General features: G+C 57.0%; 2 protein-coding genes across 4 annotated transcripts in view; one reads left to right on the top strand and one right to left on the bottom strand.

Annotated features, from left to right (window-relative positions):
• Qrich2 (glutamine rich 2) overlaps nucleotides 1-15,550 on the top strand; it is a 20,463-nt gene extending 4,913 nt beyond the window's left edge. The window contains exons 1-18 of one of the 3 annotated variants that reach the window (XM_033767286.1): nucleotides 244-290; nucleotides 2,863-4,741; nucleotides 5,594-5,728; nucleotides 6,270-6,355; nucleotides 6,755-6,852; nucleotides 7,323-7,437; nucleotides 8,622-8,876; nucleotides 9,741-9,863; nucleotides 9,948-10,019; nucleotides 10,196-10,360; nucleotides 10,437-10,558; nucleotides 11,045-11,110; nucleotides 11,307-11,408; nucleotides 12,132-12,332; nucleotides 12,614-12,758; nucleotides 13,142-13,241; nucleotides 13,856-13,984; nucleotides 15,295-15,548. In XM_033767286.1, the coding sequence (XP_033623177.1) occupies nucleotides 2,899-4,741; nucleotides 5,594-5,728; nucleotides 6,270-6,355; nucleotides 6,755-6,852; nucleotides 7,323-7,437; nucleotides 8,622-8,876; nucleotides 9,741-9,863; nucleotides 9,948-10,019; nucleotides 10,196-10,360; nucleotides 10,437-10,558; nucleotides 11,045-11,110; nucleotides 11,307-11,408; nucleotides 12,132-12,332; nucleotides 12,614-12,758; nucleotides 13,142-13,241; nucleotides 13,856-13,984; nucleotides 15,295-15,491 (3,954 nt within the window). In that variant the 5' untranslated portion in view covers nucleotides 244-290; nucleotides 2,863-2,898 and the 3' untranslated portion in view covers nucleotides 15,492-15,548. Of the gene's footprint in view, nucleotides 1-243; nucleotides 291-2,862; nucleotides 4,742-5,593; nucleotides 5,729-6,269; nucleotides 6,356-6,754; nucleotides 6,853-7,322; nucleotides 7,438-8,621; nucleotides 8,877-9,740; nucleotides 9,864-9,947; nucleotides 10,020-10,195; nucleotides 10,361-10,436; nucleotides 10,559-11,044; nucleotides 11,111-11,306; nucleotides 11,409-12,131; nucleotides 12,333-12,613; nucleotides 12,759-13,141; nucleotides 13,242-13,855; nucleotides 13,985-15,294 lie in introns of those variants that run through there. The other 2 variants (XM_033767284.1, XM_033767285.1) reach the window with 2 other exon arrangements.
• A 2,443-nt stretch (nucleotides 15,551-17,993) lies between these two features.
• On the bottom strand, nucleotides 17,994-22,320 carry Ubald2 (UBA like domain containing 2; the record flags this gene model as incomplete). Its single annotated transcript, XM_033767426.1, has 2 exons — nucleotides 17,994-19,046; nucleotides 22,231-22,320. Coding segments are annotated over 2 exons (402 nt in total), but the record flags the coding sequence as incomplete, so codon positions are not given.
• Nucleotides 22,321-22,397: the final 77 nt, after the last annotated feature.

Raw genomic sequence — 22,397 nt, 5'->3', positions numbered from 1 at the left:
AAAAAAAAAAAAAAAAAAAAAAAAGATGTTTAAATCCCAGCAGTCTGGTAGGCAGAGGCAAGAGGATCACAAGTTCAAACCCAAACTGTGCAACTCAACAACTAAGTGAGAAAACTTGTCTCAAGATTTAAAAAAAAAAATTAAAGGCCAGGAATACAGTTCAGTGCAAAGGCCCTGGGCTCAATCCTTAGTACATCATTTTTTTTTTTTAATTTTTTTGAGAAGCAGGAGAATGTGCAGTAGATGGTGACATCTTCCTCCGTTGCACCGCACAGACCATCAGGAAAGAGGTGAGGCGTCTCGCTGCACCCCATGGAGGACAGAGACTGCCTCAGAGCCCAATCTGGGGGGCCCTAGAATAAGTCAGGGCTTTGTGGCACGTGGCTTTAAGGTCCGTGTGGGTTTCAGCAGTGGCGGTGACTCAAAGGCCATCCCGCTGTCTCTCCGCATGCATCATGGGCAGAGAGCTCAGATGGATGGGGAGCACAGAGGCTGGGTGATGGAGAGACCACAGCACCCCACGTTTGGTGAGCCCATCCCGGGAAAGAGCTCGACTGCAATCCTGCATGGGTGGCAGCCGGTGACTGTCCCCGAGTGGAAGGCAGGTGCTGTAGCAGGACTTGGATGACGAATAGGGAAAGACTCAGCCACAGTGCGCCAGTCAGCTCCTGCTTAAGAAGGGGCTCAGGCGTGACACTTAGTGGTAGAGAGTTTGGCTGGCATGTGCAAGACCCTGGGTTACATCTCTAGTACTGCAAAGGACAAACAAAGGAAAAAGTGTCCTTGTCTGGGCACAGTGGCACATACCTATAATCCCAGATACTTGGGAGGCTGAGTCAGGAGGATCCCAAATTCAAGCCTAGCCTGGGCAACTTAGTGGATCCTTGTCTAAAAAAAAAAAAAAAAAAAAAAACGCTGAGTACAGGGGCACACATCTCTAATCCCAACACTTAGGGAGATTGAAGCAGGAGAATTACAAGTTCAAGTCCCACCAGGGCAACTTAGCAAGACCCGGTCTCAAAATTTGAAAATTTCTAAAAAGCCCTGGGATGTAGCTCAGTGGTAGAGCACCCCCAAGTTTGATTACCCAGTACCACAAAACAGATAGAAAATTTTAAATACTGAGGATGCACCCCAGTGATAGAACAGCCCTGGATTCAACACTTAAGACTGCAAAGAAAAGAAAAGAAAATTCCTTTGGTTTCCTGTGACCAAGATAATGAATCCAAATGCCAGTGAGCTCAACTTGAGAAACATGTGAAGGGAGAGAATTTAGGACTCTTCCGGGGACACTTTTACTAAGTCCAGGGGCCTTGCGGACAAGGGTTCAAGTGTGGTCTTGAAATAGCATGCCCAACGGAAAGGATATTTTCTCTGTGATGCTTTGGTGACCTGATAGGCTGGAGTAGGAAACAAAAACTAAAATGTCTCTCTGCTTCCCTTTTTCTCTCTCTTTTTTTTGGTGGGGGGGTGTCCCGGGGATTGAACTCAGGACCTTGCACTTGCAAGGCAGGCGGCAACACCACTGAGCTAAATCCCCAGCCCTCTTTTCCTCTTTTTCATGATGCTGGAACCCAGGACCTAGTGCGTACTAGGCAGGTGCTTTACTGCTGATCCACATCCCCATCCCTGAAAGTCTTATTTCTAAGCCTAAAAAAGTCTTTAACACTGGACGGCTTCAAATGGCCAGGAAATGGTATTACCCTTTCTTGTTATCTTGTGGAATTCAAGGTCCAAATCTTGTGGGGACCTTGGAGGCAAAAACTGGAGAACGGGACAAATGAAGGTAGCCACACAGGCTGGGTATGATCTCCCCACGGGAACAAACACTTCGCAGTTGTGGACTGCTTGATGGACACAGCACGGGATTAGAAACTGTTCAATTGTAAAGTAATATTCCCAGAGCTAAGGTCTGGAACATGGCTACACAGTACCTTTCTGAGAATACTGGGGTAACTGAGGCCTTTTAAACAGCTCTGGTTGGATTTATGATTCCTGAGGCAGGAAATTGGGGGGATGTCTATTTTAGGTCAGTGAAGAAACAGTCTGTTCTCTTGAGCCTTGCAGACAGCGCCTCCCTAGCCGTGGGTAGTCCCCTCGAGGGTCTGTGCAGACCATTTCTGAACTGAGTGCCAGAGAGGAACCTCTGCCTCCTTTCTTTCTGCTGCGCTATCACGTGAACACTGCTTGCCTTAACCTCCCTCAACGCCCAGCCACGCCTCCGTCGCCCAGAGGGTCTGCAGGCCTGGGCCTCCCTTCCTCTCCCTGTGCTGCGGCTGGAAACCACAGCAAGGCAGTAAACTGAGGAAATGGAAAGGCTCATGTTTGTCTCACAGCCTCTTGGTGCTTTCTGTCCTTCACTGGCTGATACCCAGGGTCTACAAGGCTGCTGTATTGTAATTGTTGGTCTTTGTTTTAGTTTGGTTTTTTGGTTGTCATACAGAAGGGTAAAGCTCTGTTTTCCATTATTAATTTTGTGGGGGGGGGGTTGAGACAGGGTCTTACTATGTAGTTGAGATTGACCTGGAACTCACTATGTAGCCCAGGCTGGTCTCGAACTCACAGCAATCCTCCTGCCTCAGCCTCCCGAGTGCTGGGATTACAGGCATGCACCACCACACCCGGCTTCTCTGTCCTGTATGAAGGAAATGACACATTTGATGGCATTTGCACATGTGCAGATTCTCAAAAACCCAAGGATGTCCAGGTCTTTTTTATTTTTAATGTCAGCTTCACTTAAGAAGGCAGTGTTTTTATTCAAGGGCCCTAAATCCTCCTAATCAGCTATCAGATCTTCTTCCTTTCCACTCTTACAGTATTTTTGACTTGTAGTGACTGATTTCCTTCTTCTTGTTCAACCAGGGCTCAGAAACAGCAGTAGGAGTTTCCAAGCGCAAAATGCAGTCTTCCTTAACAAGTGACCTCATTTCAAGTGGGGTCTCCACCAAATATGCAAGTACTGACCACATTCCAGATTCCGCTGGTGGACCGGGTCAGGCCTTACCAGGATCCAGTGCCACAGGCCACCTCTTTGAAGCAATCGCTATCAGGGATCGGAGCAAAGGCTCCTTCATTCCCGGTAGAGAACAGCACCCAAGGGCCCATGATGAAGCGAACACGTCAAGATTCTATCAGCCTCCTGTAGCCCAATTTAGAACAGAGTCCGATCCCCACAGGAGTAGAGAACGGTTTACTTCAGGGTATCCAAGAAGAGAAATGCACACCAGCCCCACTCAACAAGAGTTACCCTGGGCCAGAGATCAGCCCAGTGGCCAGGGTCAAGTCTACCTAAGGCCTGATCATCAAGAACTAGGACTGCCTGGCATGGATCAGCTGGGCCCGCTGTATCCTGGCCCTATACCACCGGATGTGCTTCCCGTGAGTGCAGGTCAGCTTGGTACACTGCCACCTCAAATGGATGGTCAGGGATTGGTACCACTCAGTATGGATCAGCATGGGGTGGTGCCACCATCGGTACCTGGCAGAGATCATCAAGGATCAGGACTACCTAGTGCAGATGAGCTTAGTATGGTTCCACTCGGCCCATATCAGTATAGCTTGGTACTTCCTGGCACAGACCAATGTAGTACAGAACAGCCTGGCATGCAGGACAGTGATGTAAGACCACATGGCACAGATCAGCATGGATTTGTAATATTGGGGATGGATCAACAAGGGCTGGTCCCTCCTGCTGGGGATCAGCAAGGCCCGGAATCTTCCGACATACAACAACGTGGACTGTCTCCAGCTCCGGTAGAGAGACGTGGTTTGGTATCACCTGGCTTGATTCGAGTTCGTGCAGATCAACAAGGCTTTTTGCAGCCCCATGTGGAAGCATCTGGCTTTATACAACCTGGTACAGAGCAGCAGGATTTGATTCAGCCTGACAGAGATCACAGTGCTTTGGGGCAGCCTGGTACATATCAGCCTGGTTTGGCCCAGCCTGGGGCGGATCAGCGTGGCTCGGCCCAGCCTGGCAAATACCCACCTGGTTTGGTACAACCTGGTAAAGATCAAGATAGTTTGGTCCAACCTGGAGTGGATCAGCACGGGTTGGTACAACCCAGTGCGGTTCAGCATGGCTCGCCACAGCCTGGTGTAGCTCAGCTTGATGTGGCACAGCAAGGTGCAGATCAGCGTGGGTCGATCCACCCTGAAGTGGGTCGCTACGATCTCATGCAGCCTGGTGCATACCCACCTGCTTGGGCACAGGCTGGTGCAGATTCAAGTAGATCGGTCCAACCTGGTATAGGTCAACACAGTTTGGTGCAGCCTGGCATGGATCAGCGTGTTTTCGTGCAACCTGGTGCAGTTCGGCATGGCTTGGTGCAACCCGGGCAGGGTCAGTTTGGAATGGGACGACCTGGCATGGATCAGCGTGCTTTAGTGCAACCTGGTGCCAGTCAGCGTGGTTTGGCACAGCCTGGTGCAGGTCAAATTGGCGTGGTACCTCCTGGAACAGACCAGCATGGCTTGGCACAGCCCACTATAGATCAACATGGCCTGGCACCACCTGGTGCAGATCAGGGTGGTTTGGCGCCACCTGGTGCAGAACAACGTGATTTGGCGCCACCTGGTGCAGATCAGAGTGGTTTGGCACAACCAGGAGCAGAGCAACATGGCTTGGTGCCACCTGGTGTTAATCAGCGTGATTTGGCGCCACCTGGCACAGGGCAGTTTGGTGTGCTGCAGCCTGGAATCGGTCAGCCTGGGGCAGATCCTCAAGGCCTGGTCCAACCTGGTACGTATATGCCTGGTGTGGCTCAACCCACTGCATACCCTCCTGGTTTGGCCCAATTAGGTGTATATCCACCTGGTTTGGTGCCGCCTGGTGCCTATCAGCCTAGTTCATTCCAATCTGGTGTCTCGCCTCATGGTTTGGTTCAACCTGGTGCCTACCCATGTAGTTTGGTGCAACCCGGAATGGATCAGCGTGGTTGGAGACAACCCAGTTCAGATCAGCAAGGCTTAACAGTACAAGGCACGGAGTTGTGGAGATTTCCACCATTCCAGGCAGATTTGAGGAGCTTGAGATCACCTCACCCATACCCATATCCGCCCAGTGTGGTACCTCCTGGACAAGAGCAGCCTGGTTGGTTCTCACCATTCCTAGCTAGTCAAGGCTTGTTGTCACCACATACAAACACACAGGGTCTGGTACCAGCAGAAATCCGTCAGCAGGGTTTGGTGCGTCCTGGCGTGGACCGGCAGAGCCCAGCACCATTAAGCACAGATAAGGGATCTGTGCACCCGGACCAACAGTATCTGGTATCACCTGGCCCGGATCAGCAAAGCCAGACATACCCAGGTGCAGTTCAGCCTGGTCAAGTACATCCTGTCTGGGACCATCACGGGCCAGGGTATCCGGGCTATGGTGGCCCAGGGGCCACGGGTGCTGATCCACGTGGCCAGGTAGCTTTGGATCCAAACAGGATTTCTAACTTTGCTGCTCAGACTGAGCCAGACCAAGATGCCACCCGCTTCAGGAGTCGAGACTCCCTTAGTTTTCTCCACCAAGTCTCATCAGAAAAAAGTGGGACCCAGAGTGAGCGACATGATTCACTGGAGAAACTGGCTCCTAACTTCCCCATAGCCTTGGAAACATTTCGCCTGATGGGAGAGCTCATCGGGCTCTATATGGAGCTGAAGGAAAGTCTGAAGGATCTGGATGAGGAGAAATCTGGTCAGACTGATGCGGAGAAGATACAGTACCTATTCACACAGATGGGTGAGAGACCATCGTCCCGCCTTAAGTGGGTGTGACCCTTTCCAACCCCAGCTGCTGCACACCTTCCTGAGTCCCTGAGAATAGCATGTCCGTTCTTAGACCTTCTGGGCTCTCCCACAGCCTTCAGGGTGCACGCAAACAGATAGGCAAGGCAGAAACTAAATTAGTAAGAGCGAAGCAGACTCCTGCCTTTGTCAGAGGAGCTGCCTGGCCAGTGAGTACCTGGGGAGGGAAAACAGTAACATTGGGAGGTGGGTAGGAAGAAAGAGAGCCGAAGAGTGAAGCTTAACATTTACCCATCGCAGCTCTAGGCCCTGAGGGTAATTCAGATTTTAGTGGTGGACGAAGTGGTGAGTCAGTGGTCACAAGACCCTTTAGGACCCCAAGCAGTCGGTGGCTTTGTCCCAGTCACCAAGAAGGCAGGATGAACTGACATGTGTGCTGTTCTCTGGGGTCACCTCATTGCTGGGGGCTGGAAATGGAGATTGGGAGCCCGCTGAGACTCCGACCCTTCTGACAGTATGGTATCCATTCTCCATAGTCAAGAAGATCCTACCCCCTGACCTGCAGGAGCAGATGAAGACCATAAAGGCTCTGGCCAAAGAAGTTCATCAGGAGAAGGCAAAAGTATGTGAGGGAAAGTCAGCCTCCTCGGCCTTGTAGGGCGAATCCCAGCCCTTTCCATCCATGCCTTGCTAAGTCCTTCACCCACTGCCGTCTCGCTGGGTCTCTGCCCCGTCGGTTAGGAGATGCACCTGGGTATCGTCGTGTCCATTTCCCAGGTCTTAAAACAGACACCCAAAGCCGTTAGCTCACAGGTGAATGTACTGTTGCCCCCAGTTTGGGACTTTCTGGAGTTAGAGGGCCAGATCTTCAGTCGTTCTCAACACTAGCTATCTGCATCTGTGAGACAGGAGGGCGGGTAAGGTTCAGAGCAGAGGAGAGGGGCTCATTTGGGGTGGAAGATCTGGGAGCAGGGAGCAGGGACTGGGCCTGCCTGATTCTCCTCTTCCACTGGGCTTGCAGGTAGAAAAGATGCAAAGGATCCTGGAGGGTGACGGCGAGCAGGTAGCAGGAAAGGAGCTGAAGGCTGGTCAGCTAGGCCTGCAGCTAGGCCTCCTCAGGTGACAGACGCATCCCACCCTGAGCAGCTGCTGTACTGGCGGCGCCCTCTCAGATCGGGAGGTGGTGGCAGCCTTCGGTTCCCTCATGCCCTGGACGGACCTCGCCTTGGACCCGGGTCATGCCTGCTCCTCAGGCTGCCCACGTCTCATGCAGGGAACTGGTGGAAGCTCTGCTACACCAGCTCGGCACCAGGCTGGGAGGAGCGAGCTCCTCTGTATGCTGTCCCCAGTGGGAGGCAGACAAGGCCACCTGCATGCGCCCCTCCTGTCCCACTGTCTAGCAGCCTCTGGGCGGCACCCTGGATGCCCCTTTGGGGACAGGAGCAGGGCCCAGGACTCCCAAGACAGGGCTGCCAGGGGTGGTGTGCCCCATCCTTGTCCTGCCCCCCCACACCACAGCTAGGGGTCTGCGCCACCAGGCTGGGGTCTCTGGGCTGGCAGTGAGCCAGGCAGTGTCTTAAACGTCACAGGATCACCATAACTGACATTGAGAAGGAGCTGGCTGATCTGAGGGACAGTCAGGAGCAAGGCAAGGCCGCCATGGAGAATTCGGTGGCCGAAGCCTCCCTGTACCTACAGGATCAGGTGAGGACTGGGCACATTGGCTGCAGGTGGTGGGCAGGGCCTCTTCCTGCTCAGAGACCAGGCCCCCATGGGCGTGTGTGGGGCGGGGGGCAACTGTGACTAACACTCGGGCCCTCCAGATGCCAGGCCGGCTCTGAGGCCTAGGGCAAGGGCCTTCCCTGTGCAGGGGAACGAAGCCTCTGCCCCTCTCACCGAGTCTGTTTTCATTCTATGGCTTCCATATCATACCCTTTTTGAACACGATCACGGCAATTTCAGTGCATTCACAAAGTCGTATAACCATTACCTCGCCCCAGTTGTAAGACGTCTCTTCACCACAAACAGGAGGCCTGTACCTCTTAGCAGTCACTCACCCCCAACCCTCCCCAGCCCCCGACGACCACTCCTCTTCTCTGTCTCTGTGTATTGGCCCCTCCTAGACATTTTTCTGAAGGACATGAAATCTCACAATGTATCACCTTCTGAATCTGGCTTTTCACTTAGTCGTGTTCTCGCGTCCAGGCATGTTGTAGGATGTATCAGTTACTTCGCTTCCTTTCTTTTTCCTTCTTTTCTTTCTCCTTCCTTCCTTCCTCCCTCCCTCTCTTCTTTCTTTTGCAGTACTGAGGATAACTGAACCTCAGGCCCACCCCGGACCACAGCCACTCCCTCTGTCTTCCTGTGGCCTGGTTTTGTGCACATCTGTGTCCTTCCTGCATCATCCCTTGTAGCCTCTCACACCTCTCTGCCACCCCACCCTCAGCCAGCTTGCCTGTCTTGCACACGGGACCCCAGGAGGCTGTGCGGAGCCTTTCAGCTTCATTACCCAGACCAAGACAAGTGGGTACAGGTCGGTCACACTCCTCTCTTCAAGCCAGGAAAAGGATCCTTGGCCGGGCCATCAGCAGCTGGGATCCATCCCGAGCAGCAGCTCACTGGGACCGGATGCACAGCAGAGCAGGAGAACCAGGCCGAGCCGCTCTCCCAGGGGGACGCTTGCAGCCCTTGGGCCCCGAGAGACCCCTGCAGTGCTGTGTGCTTGTCAGATCCCTTGCTAGTTGTGCACACATTTGGTGGGACAGCGCGTGCGCATGTCCACCGCTCACAGCCCAGTGCTCGAGCAGAGCCTGAGTGTTTACAGCTGGCGTGGACAGCACACAGCTGTGACCTACCCACAGCCCCGCCCCTCCGTCTCTCCTGCTCAGTTAGACAAGCTCAGGATGATCATCGAGAGCATGCTGGCCTCCTCCTCCACACTGCTGTCACTGAGCATGACCCCACACAAGCCCCTGACCGTGTTGGCACCCGGCCAGATTCACCCCGAGGCCACCTGCCCAGCCTGCAGCTTGGACCTGAGCCACCAGGTCAGCACGCTGGTGCAGCGCTACGAGCAGCTGCAGGAAATGGTCAGCAACCTGGCTGCCTCCCGGCCCTCCAGGAAGGCCAAGCTTCAGAGCCAGGTGGGGCTGCGCTCCCCTACCTCCTGGGGCAGCCAGACACAGTCCCCAGGGGAGGTGGTGGTTGACTGCACTCCCCAGGGAGACGTCTTCGGTCTTGAGGGTTGGTTTCTCATTATGGTGCCCTTTAGCCAGATCCCACAAAAGTCTCTGGTCCCTGCCAGGCCTGGTGGCAAATCCCTGTCATCCCAGCACTCAGGAGGCTGAGGCAGGAGGATCACTAGGAGTTCACAGCCACCCTGGGCTACTTAGTGAGTTCAAGACCAGCATGAACTACATAGCGAGACCCTATCTCAAACAAAACAAAACAAAACAAAGTCCCCAATCCTTCCACAGTGAGGGTAGCAGCAGAACTAGCTCTGGCCACAGGAAACCGTGGGAAGAACTGGCCCAGGAGGTGGGTGGAATGGTGCCACATGACACAGGGACTGAGGCACAGTTGCTGGAGAAAATGGACTCACCTGGCCAAACCCATCTTCCCAACCCCTTCCTGATTTCCTCCAGAGAGCGTGCCAGTGGGGAAGGGGAAAGCCACAGTCCCTGGGTTCTGCCTCCTGGACTCAGGAATTCAGATCCGGCTCATGGAAGGTGGGGAGATTATAGCCCACACCCCAACTCTCAAGGCCACAGGACCCTGAGCCTCGATCCCCTCTACTGATCAGCCACAGGTCCTTTGAGGCCAGTCCAGAAGGACGTGGGGGATCGATACTTTCATCCTACCAGGGATACAACTATTAATGGGAAACTGAGTGCCACTGAGGCAGGAGTCTGAAGTGAGCTTCTCTGTTGGGCAGTGTTTTAAGGGACAACTCGTTAGGGGGCCACCTAGTGGTCACCCAGCAGCCTCACGGTGCCTTCCCTGTCCAGGATGAGGAGCTGCTGGGCCACGTGCAGAGCGCCATCCTGCAGGTGCAGGGCGACTGCGAGAAGCTCAACATCACCACCAGCAACCTCCTCGAGGACCATCGGCAGAAGCAGAAAGACATTGATGTGAGTGATCAGTGGGCTGAGGCTCGGCCCGCCCAGCCCGCCGCTCAGCTGCAGACTCTCAGGCACCGCTTGCTTGGCCCCCAGGTGCTGTACCAGGGCCTGGAGAAACTCGAGAAGAATGCCAACAGGGAGCACCTGCAGATGGAGATCGACGTGGTGAGCGCCAGCTGGGAGCCACCTGTCCCGGGGGTCTGGCCAGCCAGAGGGGTAGGGACTGGGTGTGGAGGATGCAGGCTCATGGAAAGCTGCTCGGCAACAGGGGTTAACGCCTGGGGCGAGGGCCCTGCTGCGGCTCTCTCCCAGCTGGGCCTCCCCACCCCTTCTCCGGGCAGAAAGCTGACAAGAGCGCCCTTGCGTCCAAAGTGAGCCGGGTCGAGTTCGATGCTGCCACAGAGCAGCTGAACCACATGATGCAGGGGCTCATGGCCAAGCTGAGTGGGCAGGAGCGGGACTGGCAGAAGTTGCTGGACAAGCTCCTGGCAGAGATGGACATGAAGGTGAGGGCAGCCTCCGCTGCTAGGGCCCTGCCAGACCCCACCTGCCGCCTTGGCGCTCACCTGTGCCCACCCCCAGCTGGACCGCCTGGAGCTGGACCCAGTGAAGCAGGCGCTGGAGGATCGGTGGAAGTCGCTTCGGGAGCAGCTCAAAGAGCACTCTCCCCTCTACCAGGCAGATGAGGCAGCCGCCATGCGGAGGTGAGGACCAGAGGTCCACGGGGAGGCTGGCGTGCCACGCTGGCAGGCAGGAGGGAGGCTGGGCGCTCCCAAAAGCTGCTCCGGCCAGTGCACAGCTGGGGCTGCCCCGGACTGCCCTACAATTGGAGGGCAGAGTTTAGAGCTGGAAGAGCTTCAGATGACAGTGGAGAAAAGGAGCAGGGAGGCAGAGGTTCTCTGGGCCTCTGGGACGGAGCCGGTGCAGGCCTAGAGCAGAGACAGCTCCTTGCGGGACCTGGCCTGCCCTGGGCTTGCGGCCCAGGAGTTCCACTCTTGGCCACCAGGGGGCCCCCGAGGCCTACAGAGGGCACCTTTGGGACCCTGGGAATCCCACCAGCCTTGGGTTGGGTGGTGAGTCCTCAGATTAGGAGCAGGTGAGTTTCAAGGACTCAGGGCTCAGATTTGCCACCCAGGTGGGCCAAACTTCCAACCTTCCAGCCTCTCACCTCAGTGCATCCATTCCTACAGACAACTCTTGGCTCATTTCCACTGCCTGTCCTGTGACCGACCTTTGGAGACACCTGTGACTGGACAGTGAGCGCCCCTGCCTCGCCCTAGGCATCTCGTCCATCCCCCCCTGCCTAGCCCCTTGCCCTCTTCCTCCTTCCTCTCTCCTGCTGTGTGCCAGGTGGGCCTTTCAGGCAGGTGGAACATGAGAATGGGGGGTGGATGATCTGGGTGACAAGAATTCTCAGTCTGACCCTCCCCTTCTCTCTGTGTCCCCGCCGAGAATCATCCCTGTGACCCCTGTGGGTCACCCCCTGCCTGGGCACCGGTCCACCCGCCCCTACACAGTGTTTGAGCTGGAGCAGGTCCGCCAGCAGAGCCGCAAGTAAGAGACAGTGGCATTGTGGGTAAAGCTACGGGTGGGAGGGCGGAGCAGACGGCCCTGGAGAGCACCGGGAGGAACACAGAGGGCCTCCTGGTTAGGCTGGGGGCCACTGGGCAGACTGCCTCCCGGTTCTTCCTAGGGTGGTAGCATCAGAAGCACCTGATGATAACCTGACCTTTAGGTCCCCTTTGAGTGTCCTGGGGGGACAATGCCAAGGGTCCTAGTTGTCTCTGAGAGCTCCTGGGCTGCACCTCCTCTCAGCAACCCTGGACCTAGAAAGGGACATCGCTCAGCTTGGTAGTGACACACCTCAGGGTCCTTCCGGCTCCTGCCCTCCTCTGGTACCCCAGTCCCCAAGGCTGTGGTTCACAGGAGAGTATGGCTCTTTGGGACCCTAGGGCTTCCAAGTGCATGGGGCCAGGTGTGTGATGGAGATGCAGAAGGTGGGACCGACCACAGCTCGGCCACCGCTCATCTGTACTTTGGCTCCTCAGAAAAACCTTCTCTGGCACCCAGCAGGGGTGCCTGGCCAGGGTTTTTGCCCCGGGGCAGAGCAGCCCAGTGACTCCCAGCCTAGCCGTACTGGCTATGTCCCCGACAGCCCCACAGACTGAGGGCCCGGAGCCAGAGGCCCAGGCCCACTTATCCCAAGTAAGGGAGTGGAATGCCTCAGGGTCTGTCCAACGCTGGGCTGACCTCCTTCTCTATGCTTGGGACCCACAGCCTCAAGCTGGGCAGCTGCTTCCCTCGGGGTGACCAGTCCCCGATGGAGCAGAGCGTGGGGCACCTGCGCACCATGCACTCCAAGATGCTGTTGGACATCGAGAAGGTGCAGATTCACTTCGGAGGCTCAGTGAAGGCCAGCAGCCAGATGATCCGAGAGCTGCGGCAGGCCCACTGCCTCAGCTCCCCCTGCTTCAAGCGGTAAGGGACGGCGTGGGGTGTGCAGGTCCCTGTCGCCTGAGCTTGGCTTCTGCCCACCCACAGCCTAGCGCTAGGTGTGTGCGCGTGTGTGCGGAGCACATGTGCAGGTGAGTGTGTGTGGTCCTTGGGAGGGCAGCCTCCAGGCTGCTCGGCTCACCCACACTCCCTGGGTCCACTGTTCCTCCCTGACTCCTGGAGACCCCTGAAGAGAGCCGCCCACTTCCCTGTGGACGGCCCCACCCACGGCACGCCCCGCTGACCCCAGGCTGTCTGCATCCCAGGGTGCCCGACTCTGCGGATTACACCTACTCAACCATGTCCCGGCGCTGCGGGGGCAGCCACACTCTCACCTACCCCTACCGCCGCAACCGCCTGCAGCACCCGTCCCAGGGCGCGTATGCCCCGGAGAACCAGATCGCCATGAAGGTCAGGGAGGAGGCCCCGGCATGCCCCATGCCCGATTCTGAGTCTTTCTGGAAAAACCACCAGAAATCACCTCCTCCAGCCCTCTGCCTTGAGGCAGTTTCTCAACCGTCCCCACTTTCAAGCCCCAGCCTTTCACCCGGTCTTGGGAAGGAGAATGAAATCCCAGCCACCTGCCCAGCAGGCACAATGCCTCCCACCACAGGCACCCCGAACGACACACACCCTCACCTTGTCACACAGCCTTGGTGTGGCCAGAGTGCCCGGGAGGGAGGTTTGTTGCTGGGAATAGGAGACAAGAGCGCCCTGAACCTGGGCCTTCCTGAGGCAGCACCAGAGGGAAGGCTCTGGGCGCGGCAGTGGTGATGGACCATCCACCTCCACAGCATGATGAGGTGGACATCCTGGGCCTGGATGGACATATTTACAAGGGACGGATGGATACGAGGCTGCCGGGCATCCTGACGAAAGACCGTGAGCACCCAGGTAGCCCAGAGGCCCTGCAGAGTCCTTGAGGGTTTCCTTGTAGGTCATGCCCTTCTTCTCTGTTCCTGCTCCAAAATGTTCACATGTCTCCAGAGGCACCCAGGTAAGTGTCTTCAGGGACAGGATGGCCGTCCGGCTCAGCTGATCACCTGGCATGTGGCAGCTCCGTCATTTCTTGCAGCCTTCGTCCTCAAGCCACTGCTGCCAGGCTTTCCCACCTTGGCCTCTGCTCACAGCATCGTCCCAGACAAGCTCTACCTATCCCTTCTTCAAAGCTCAGCAAGATGCCACACCGAAGCCCCCACCCCTTGACCCTCCTGCGCCCCGAATGCCCACTTCCGGGTCCCCATTCATTCCGGAAGCCCGCGTGCTACTTGTCATTTCCCATCACGCCTTACAGCCTTGCATGCAGCTTCCCCGCTGCCTCCCGTCCTGGGCTCGCCCGCGGCTGACATGCAGAGGTCCTCAGGGAACACCTGGGAGACGGGAGGGGGCCCAGACAGCCAAACGTACAAACTCAGACTGGCAGCCCTGCCTGCTCTATCCCCTTGGGTCCCCACAGAGCTCTCCCTTGGTTTCTCACAACTGACCCTGCCCACTGGTGTCCTCCTCAGCCTCAGGGATGATGAAGTACAAAGCCAAGCAGTGCCGGCCCCGTGGGAACAGGCAGCAGCCCCTCAGTGACAACAGCCAGCTGCCCTCTCGGCCTCAGAGCGCTCAGATGTTGGCCGGTAACAACTCAGGTAGCTTCCTCCTGGAGGGAGGGCCCCCCTTTCCAGCCTGTGCTGATTTATGCCTTTGAAGCCAAAGATGGAAAATCCAGCCACAGAGGGTCGGGCATGCGGGGTGGCTACTACTGCTGTCCCTTCACACAAGAAGACACAGGACGGGGTCACACCCAGGTCTCGGGCTCCAGGCCCAAGTCCTTCCCTGCTCACACATGTCCACTCTCCTGGGGCCAGTGCTCAGGAACTCGGGCGGAATGCTGTAGGCTCCTGGGGACCCCTCATCCTGACCCTGTCCTGGAGGACCTCCACCACCACCCCACGCCTGGAAAGCCCCTAGAGTCCCTGGACCCCTGGAGGCTTTGACCACACAAGGGCCTGGAGGCGGGATCGCTGCCAGGTGACTTAAGCCTCTCTGTCCTCAGGAGGGTGCACAGCTGGTGCTTCTCAGAGTCAGGGCACCAGGGCGAATTGAACACGGGGGAAGACCTCCCTCTTATAAAAAAGTCATGCAGACACGGTACCTGGCAGGTGCATGCAGGAGGCTCAGATCTCTTGGGGCCCGCGGTGCTCTGTGACTTCCTTCCACTCATGTCCAGTGAGAGCCTGTGGCTGAGGAGGGAAGAAGAGGAAATGGCACGTGGCCGTGGTGGCAGTGGTGTCTCACCTTCACGGGAGGCTTCTCACTGGTCAGGTGCAGTTTAGCAACTTTACACGGATAAACCAGTTTTAGTCCACATACCGACATCGGGAGATATGGACCACTGTTAGCCCTAGTTACGGCTGAGAAAACCGAGCAGAGAGAGGCTGAGGTACTTGCAGAAGGACACACAGCGAGGAAGTGGTAGACCAGGCTGGAATTCAAAGCCAAACTGTCCGGCCTCAGAGCCAGTGCTGGGAACCAAGGGAAATGGGCTGTGGGAGAGGTTGCAGTGCTTTTCCTTGGGGGGGGTCTCTCGCTTTGTCTCCTGGGCATCCCACTAAGTCTACTCCAAGGGCACTTAAAGTACAGAGGCGGGAGAGGAGGATGGGAGGCTTAGGAAAATCTGGGCCCGTCTGCGTCAGTGCTGCCTCAACAGTCCCGCATGTCAGCAGAAGACGCAGCACCCAAGTGGCTCCCGGCCCTTCCAGGAGGCTGTGTTTTCTCGCTGTTTGTCACTCACAAGGTTTACAAAGGCCTGTCTGCTCAGGCACCGATATACACACTCGCACTGTACACCCCAGTCTCTCAGCCTGACTGAAGGCCGCTCCCACCTCCGTGGGCTTCAGGCCCTTGTGAGCACCGGGAGGGAAGCCAGGGAGAATAGCCCGGACCTCCTGTCCTGCAGTTTCTTCACGGCAGCAGCAAGACAGACCTGTCTCCTCGGCGGTGGACCCTCTGGCCCAGTCCGACATGGCCCCCCCACCCAGCCCCAACCTGCAGGGCAGCCTCCCAGGGGAGCTAGAGAGGAACACGGATATGCTGCCCCCTGGGGAGGGGCTGGAGGAGCCCACCAGGGGGCCGAGGTCCACCACAGGGCAGTGAACGGAGCTCCAAATAAAGTCTGGGGAGGAGGTGCTGTTGGGCTCGCTTTTTTTTGTTTGTTTTTGTCTTTTCAGTACTGGGGATTGAACCAAGCACCTCTGCACTGAGCTACATCCCTAGCCCTTTATTTACTTATTAATATTATTTTTTAAATTTTGAAGCAGGGTCTTGCTAAGTCACCAAGTTGCCCAGGCTGGGTTCAAACTTTTAATCCTCCTGCCTCCAGTCTCCCAGAGTGCTGGCATGACAGGCAAGGGCCACACTTGGCTAGAGGTTCCTTTTTGGCCCTGCCTCAGGAAGACTGGGGGAGGCCTCTGGGGTGCCCCCAGCCCTGCTCTCAGAGCAGGTCTGGTTTGTTATCTGAAAGTTAGATCTCCATTCCCACAGGCTCAACGATTTAAGTGGTTTTCTAAGGGTGTCAGGCTTCAGGACAGCTGGGCATTGCACCCCAGGGCAGGGAGGGCAGCTGACTTCTAATCTGGGGGGCTGGCCCAGGGCACACCAGGTAGACTGAGACCCATGGAGTCCTGTACCTGCTTGTTACCTGAAGATGAGTGTGGAGCTGCCTGCTGTCCCCAACTCCCCAACCTGGAAAGCAGGGCTGCCAGCCAGAAGTCAAAACCTGCAGCCACTGAGATGGGTTCTTGCCATGTGCTGCTCCAACCCCCCAGTGCCCTGCCAGAGGGGCTCAGGTAGACGGGGAACAGGTTTCAAGGGCTGGGACTCACATTTACGCGAGATCCAGCCCTAGTCCTGCTCACCTCCACACTAGCCCCAAACCTGAGGACAGAACTGGCGCTGTCCCCAAGTCCTTTGTGCTCAAGGTCTGGCCAGCTGAGGTGACACAGGAATAAGGTGGGGCTGGGCCTAAGGTGGGGCCGCAGACTGCAAGGGAAAAGCCCCCAGCACCCCTGCCACACAGCTGAACCTCAAGGAACAAGAGCGCTGTCTCCACCTGGGCCCCGGAAGCCCTGAATCAAAGCATTTCGGCCTGTTCCCATCGGGTGCCCGGAGTGGAAGGGGCTTCCCCCACCCCCAGTTCCCAGCACTCCCTCACGTGGGAAAGGGAGGTCTGGACAGAAGGCTCACCTTGGGGTGAGAAGTGGGGGTGACAGAAACACACAGGAGCGCAGGAAATGGCCACGAGAAAGGTTTCTCGCCCTTAGCTTAGTGTGTGGGTGAAAGTGGGCCTGGCTAGAGGGTGTGTGGAGCTGGGTTTCCGCCCAGGGAGCACCCCGACCTGCACGAGGCCACAGGCATCCACCTAGACACTGTAACATGTACTCGCAGCTGGACTGGAGCCGCCGCCTGGGTAGCGAGTTCCCCTCAGCCCAGTGCCCTTTTCCGCGCACACAGGAGGCAGAGCCAGGCCAACCCCAACCACCTCAGCTGTTTCTCTCACTCAGGCTCCACTGTGGCAGTGAAATGTCAGAAGGTCAGCTCAGTTTCCCTGGCCCACAAGCCAAATTCACTGGCTTGGTAAAGAGCAGCAAGCCAGCCCTTCTCCCCGACGCCTGGCCCCAGCCCCACGAGAACCAGGAGCCACACCAGGCTGCCCCCGCTAGCCTGCACCTGGGTCCCAGCACCCTTGGGGATGTCACAGCCCGACCGCCCACAGGCCTGCCAGGGGCTTCCCCGTCCAGCTTGGGAAAGCACAGGTGGGCAGCGGCAGGGGCGAGGCTGGGAGGAGTCTCAGGGGTTTCCAATCAGGAAACAAAACTGAAAGGACAAACCCAGCCTCCTAGTACATCCATGTCACATGTGAGGCAGGGCAGTTAGGACTCAGTTCTGCTCTGCGGGAAGGAGGGGCAGCCCCAACAAGTGAAATGATTGACAAGGCCGAAAGCAAGCTGGTGTGGCAGCTCCCCGGGCCCAAGTTTCACTTCACTTTGGGCCTCTCCTCCAAACCCCTAGCCTAGGTCTGTGTCCCAACAGCACTCGGTCCCTCAGACCAAGTGGGAGACAGGATGGCAGGAGGAAAAAGGGCTGCCCTAAGCGGTGGCATCCCGAGGGCCTCCAGCAGTCCCTTGCGGCCATCCACCTTGGCTGACCTTCAAGTCAACACACAGCAGGCAGCAGCACACCTCCCTTCCCCGAGGGAAGTTGACGGTGAGGATGGGGGAGATGGACAAGCTGTAGGATGCCCGGATGGGCCTCTGGGCAGCAGCCAATGGGAGGCCTCCAGGCAGAATGGGCAGCTGGCCTTACGGCGGATGAAAATGGCTCCCAACGATGAGTGCTGAGGACTTTCCTGTTAGACTACATGGGTCACAAAGCCAAGAGGTTAACAGCAACCAAATCTGAATCCATCCCTGCCCCACCTGTAGTACCAAATCCCCTGGTACAGATGCCCATCGCCAGAAACATCCAGATCAGCCAAATGGCACTGGGGTCCCCTCCTCTTTCCCTGAGCACAGCACACCCAGACCTCCCACTCACCTTTTCCTAAAGACTCAAGCTTTCCCTACTGTGGTAAATAAAAGCACTGCAAACCAGGGAAGTTAGAAAAGTCTCTTTTAAGTTTTTAAATTGAAGTTTCACCCTCGTGAGATGAGATTTTGATTTAGGAACTCAACCCAAAGGCGAGCTCTTCCAGTCCGTGTCCTCTGACCTTGGACAAAGGGAGAGGCCAGGTGCCTGTGGGACAGGACACTGAAGGGCCCCGGCACCATCACCAGACGGTCTGACCTGACTCAGGCCTAAGAGCCACGCACACCCAGCTGGGGATGGGATCACCATAGCTACAGGGCCACCCAGGGGACATACCGAGCGATGAAGGGCAGCACAGAGGAGGGGGAGACTCCTGGGCACAGAAGTGACGAGGCCAGGCGGCAGGGAGCCCGGTGGGACCCTTCCCGTAGCCCCTGTGGCAGCCCTCCAGGCAGGGACAAGTGGTTGGTCTTCGTTTGCAGGCGACTTCAAGGGATTCTTTCGGCCCTTCCCCTCCGCCCAGCACCCCCAGGTGTGCGGCCCTATTCTCACATACGTTAGTTATATTTATATATATTATAGTTATATATTAAAAAGAAGAAAAAAACTTGCCCAAAGAAAAACTCCTGAGGGACCCAAGTGGCCCACGAAGTTTACTGTTCCCCCACCCACAAAAATTCTTTTATAAAATCTTCCAGTGCGATCTTCAGGAAAACCCTCTCCCGCCCCTGCTCCCCCTCCCTGGCCCTCCTGTGTCCCCACAACCCCAGACTGCCCCCTTCGCTCCAGCCCAGGGCCCGGTGGCATCCAGTCTCATCTCTGGCCGTCCACTGCCGCCATGGCTTTCTGCTGGGCGCCACCCTGCTGTGCTCCGGGGGGCCACGTGGGCTGTGGGCAGTGGAGGCGACGGAAGGAGGTGGGGGAGGAGGGCGGCATCCAGGGCGCCTGGTGGCTGGGTGGGGAGGAGGCCCAGAAGGGGCTGAAGTTTGCAGGGGGGGAGCAGGCCACGGCCGTCATGGGGCTGTTGTTGCTCTGCAGGCCCTCGGAGGTGCGAAGCTTGGAGAACATGGCCAGCGCGTCGGGGAAGTTGGGCGGTGTGGCAGGGGTGTTGCTGGGCGTACACATCTGCGGGGAGAGAGCACAGGTGTGGGGAGGGCTGCCTGCCAGGGCCCTGGGGCCTCTTTACTCCTATTTTTCAGCCCACATAGGCTTCAACAGTACAGACACAGCCCTCTCGTTCAGAACTAATGAAAAACAACGGTAAACTCGCCAAAGTCAAAAAGTGTTGAATGATGCCAGGAAATGACACCAAGGAGTATCAGAATGGTTAATTCCAACCAGAAGCAAAGGTATCAACTGAAAATAAAGACGGTGGGAGCCCAGGATGTCACTGCCAGGGCCCCCACCCCACCTGGCTGCTGACTGAAGCACCCAGATGGCATCACCTGCCCCGATGCCCCCAGGGTATATGGGCCAGAGAAAGTGTTCAGAGGATCTCCCTCTGCACAGCCAAGGAAAAGCTGCACTTCCTCCTTGTGTTGGGGTCATCACAGCCACCAGGCCTTAAGCTCTTGCCTCCACCATCTTCTCAAAAGGAGGCCTAGTGGCCTGAAGTACCCTTTCCATATTATAGGTGAGGAAACAGGCCCAGAGGCCAAGTCATGACTGAAAACACACCCAGAGCAGAATGAAAGTGAGCAGACTGACTTTCCAGGCTCCTTAACCTGTTCCCAGGCCCCCACTCTGCATGGCAGCTCTGGGCTCAGCACCTAAGGTTTCAGATCCCCTTCTGGAGCCTCCAGCCCATGGTGCAGCCTACCCTTAGCCTAGCCTTACCCTTAGCAGCTCTCAGTCCAAAAAGCCCACAGCCTCTTCTACCTCTGCCCAGGGGGCCCCACACGAGGGGCAGGGAACAGGAGGCCCAGATAAGCTGGTTCCCGCCACAAAGCCACTTCTTCCTCTCCCAGGAAGCCATGGGAGCCCTTCTTTGAATTTCTCCTAATTTTAGCAACCTTGCTCCTCCTCCAGGCACAGGGCTGGGGTGGGCAAGACTCTAGGACTTGACCTTGAAGGAGAGCTCTTGGGAGAGGGGAGTCCAGCCCACTTTGATCACTAAGGCTAGGGACAGACACCTCGGCTCCAAGGGAGCTCTGACCACTGTCTTCCGGGGGGGCTCTCAAGAGGCCAAAGGACTCAGCAGAGGCCTGGCCCCACCCAGACATTTCCCTCCTCCTCCCACTGCCTGCCCCGGACAGAGCTGACTTCTCGGCAGCAGGAAACAATGAATGGGGGTTGGGGGATGGGGGTGAAGGCCAATTGCTTCACAGCATGGCATCCGACTTCCCCAGACTTCCCCAGTTCACCAAGCCAGGGTGGCCTCCTCCTCCTCCAACAGCCACCCCCCAAGCCTGCTGGCCAACAGGGCCTGTGCCCGCCTGCCTGGGGAAGCCTGGGCAAGCTCCTGTGCCTTTCCGGAGAGTCTCCCTCCTTTGATAAAACCAAGGGTTGGAACTGGGGATTCTCCACGGCTCCTGCTGCCCTTCTCCCTCGGCCCCTGCAGATCCAACTCTGGACCCTTCCTCATCACCTGGGAAGCGCACAGCAGTCCACGGGACGACCATTTATCAGGTACTCGTGCCTCACGTCACTCCGGGCACTGCCATTTTGTAGTGACCCCAGACCGGCGCTTTTTATTTAACCTTTTCCATTGATTTCTTTTGTCCCAAGAAACTGCCAACTCTGGGAGAAGGGACACCAGGTCTGAGGAAGCACCTAGTACCAGTCAAGCACCTAGTGCCTAGTACCATTCACTGATTATGTCTGTTACAAAACCTGCTGCCTTCCCTGAGGGAAGCTTTCAAAAGGGGACTTCAATCCCCCCACTGGGATTTGCAGACTGGAAAAGAAGAACCAAACAGAATGCCAGTGCTGGCTCTTCCTGTGAGCCCCCGTCCTGGCCTCTCAGAGCAAGAGCAGCGGTGCTGGAGGCCCTGGCTTTTCAGAAGGGCTGAAGCCAGCAGGGAGATACCCCGAGGGTGTTTTGAGGAAGGGATGGAGGCACAGGGCTCCCAGCTTCAGGGAACTAGAAATTCCACAGCTGATGCTGCGGTGGGGTCCCTGGAGATGAACCCCTCCTGGGCTTGCCAGGAGCCAGGCCTTGGCTAGCTCTGCACCAATATTCCTTTATAAGCCAAAGGACATTCTTGTCGGCTTCACATGGGGCATGAGCCCTCCTAAAAGAAAAGCTAGTTTAAAAAGTCCTCTGTGGCTAGATAAAAACAGGGAGCCAAGGACAAGATACAGCGGAGGAACCTATGTGCATGCAGCCAGGGCAAAGACACCCAAGTGTTAAAAATGCCAAAAATGCACCCAGGAAGCCACAGTAATCCCCTGAGGAATAATGTTTTACAATCCCCACTGAGCTCAGCCCCTCCCAGGGCTAATAGGTAACTGGGGGTGGAGGTGGGGGTGGAGAGGCCACCTCCTGGGACTCAAGGAAGCCAAGGGTACCCCCTTGGCCTACAGGGCAAAGGCTGCAGCCCTGGGATAGGTTGGAAATAGAAGAAAACAAATCCAGCCCAGAGCCACTCCAGTTCCCAGGGTTATGCATCTCTTAACAGAGATTAAATGCAAATTCTTGGCCTTATCTCGAGTCAAAAAATCTGTGTGTCCTCCCGGCACAGGGTCTGTTCCCTAGGGCTTTAAAAGGGCCAGCATACAGTTGTGGGCAGAGCCGGCTTCCTGAGCCAAGGTGGATTTATCTCTTCCCTGCTTCCTGCAGCGCAGAGTGCCTGTGTGGAGGGGGAGGGGCCGCACTCACAGCAAGAGGGGCTCCCCATCAACACACAAGTACCCCAAGTCTCAATCTCCTTTCCTAGGGTCTTCATTTGGGCTCCCCAGAAGTCTGGTTACCATCCAAGCCCCCTTCTGGTCCCCTGTTCTTCAGCCATCTCTCCCTCCCCTCACCCCCCAACTCTAGCGCCCCTGACCCCGGCCCCCAAAGCGAAGCTCGGGAGAGCCCAAGGTCTCGGGCCCAGACCCGAAGTTGGACTAGCCGGCTCCGGCCGGGAGCGCTCTTTCCTGGAAGACATTTTGGCTCTTTGTTTACATTCGCGGCGAGGCGCTCCCCGGCAACATGGCTGTCACCGCCGCGGGTGACAGCGGCCCGGCCCGGCCCTTGTCACAACCTCGGGTCTCTCGGTGGACTATGCTCCGGGGGGGTCCGGCCGCCGGGGGAGGCTCGCTGCCCGCTGCCCGTCGAAGGGTGAGAGGCCCGGGATCCTGTCCGCGCTCTCCCAGCGACACTTACCATCTGGGGGTGGTGGTGACTGTTGGGAATGTTGGTTTCTTGGAAAAACGTGCTCAGGGCGGTCTGCGGACAAACGCGGGCGAAGCGGCGTCAGCGGAGCCGGGCTAGGGGAGCAGGAAGCCCCCAGCTGGCCTCTGCGACCCAGGACCACACAGACAGAGCCTCCC

Source organism: Fukomys damarensis, unplaced genomic scaffold (assembly GCF_012274545.1).
Source record: "Fukomys damarensis isolate Sample0158 unplaced genomic scaffold, DMR_v1.0_HiC HiC_scaffold_23, whole genome shotgun sequence".
NCBI classification, from domain to species: Eukaryota; Metazoa; Chordata; class Mammalia; order Rodentia; family Bathyergidae; genus Fukomys; species Fukomys damarensis.
This window is presented reverse-complemented; position numbering and strand designations above follow the sequence as displayed.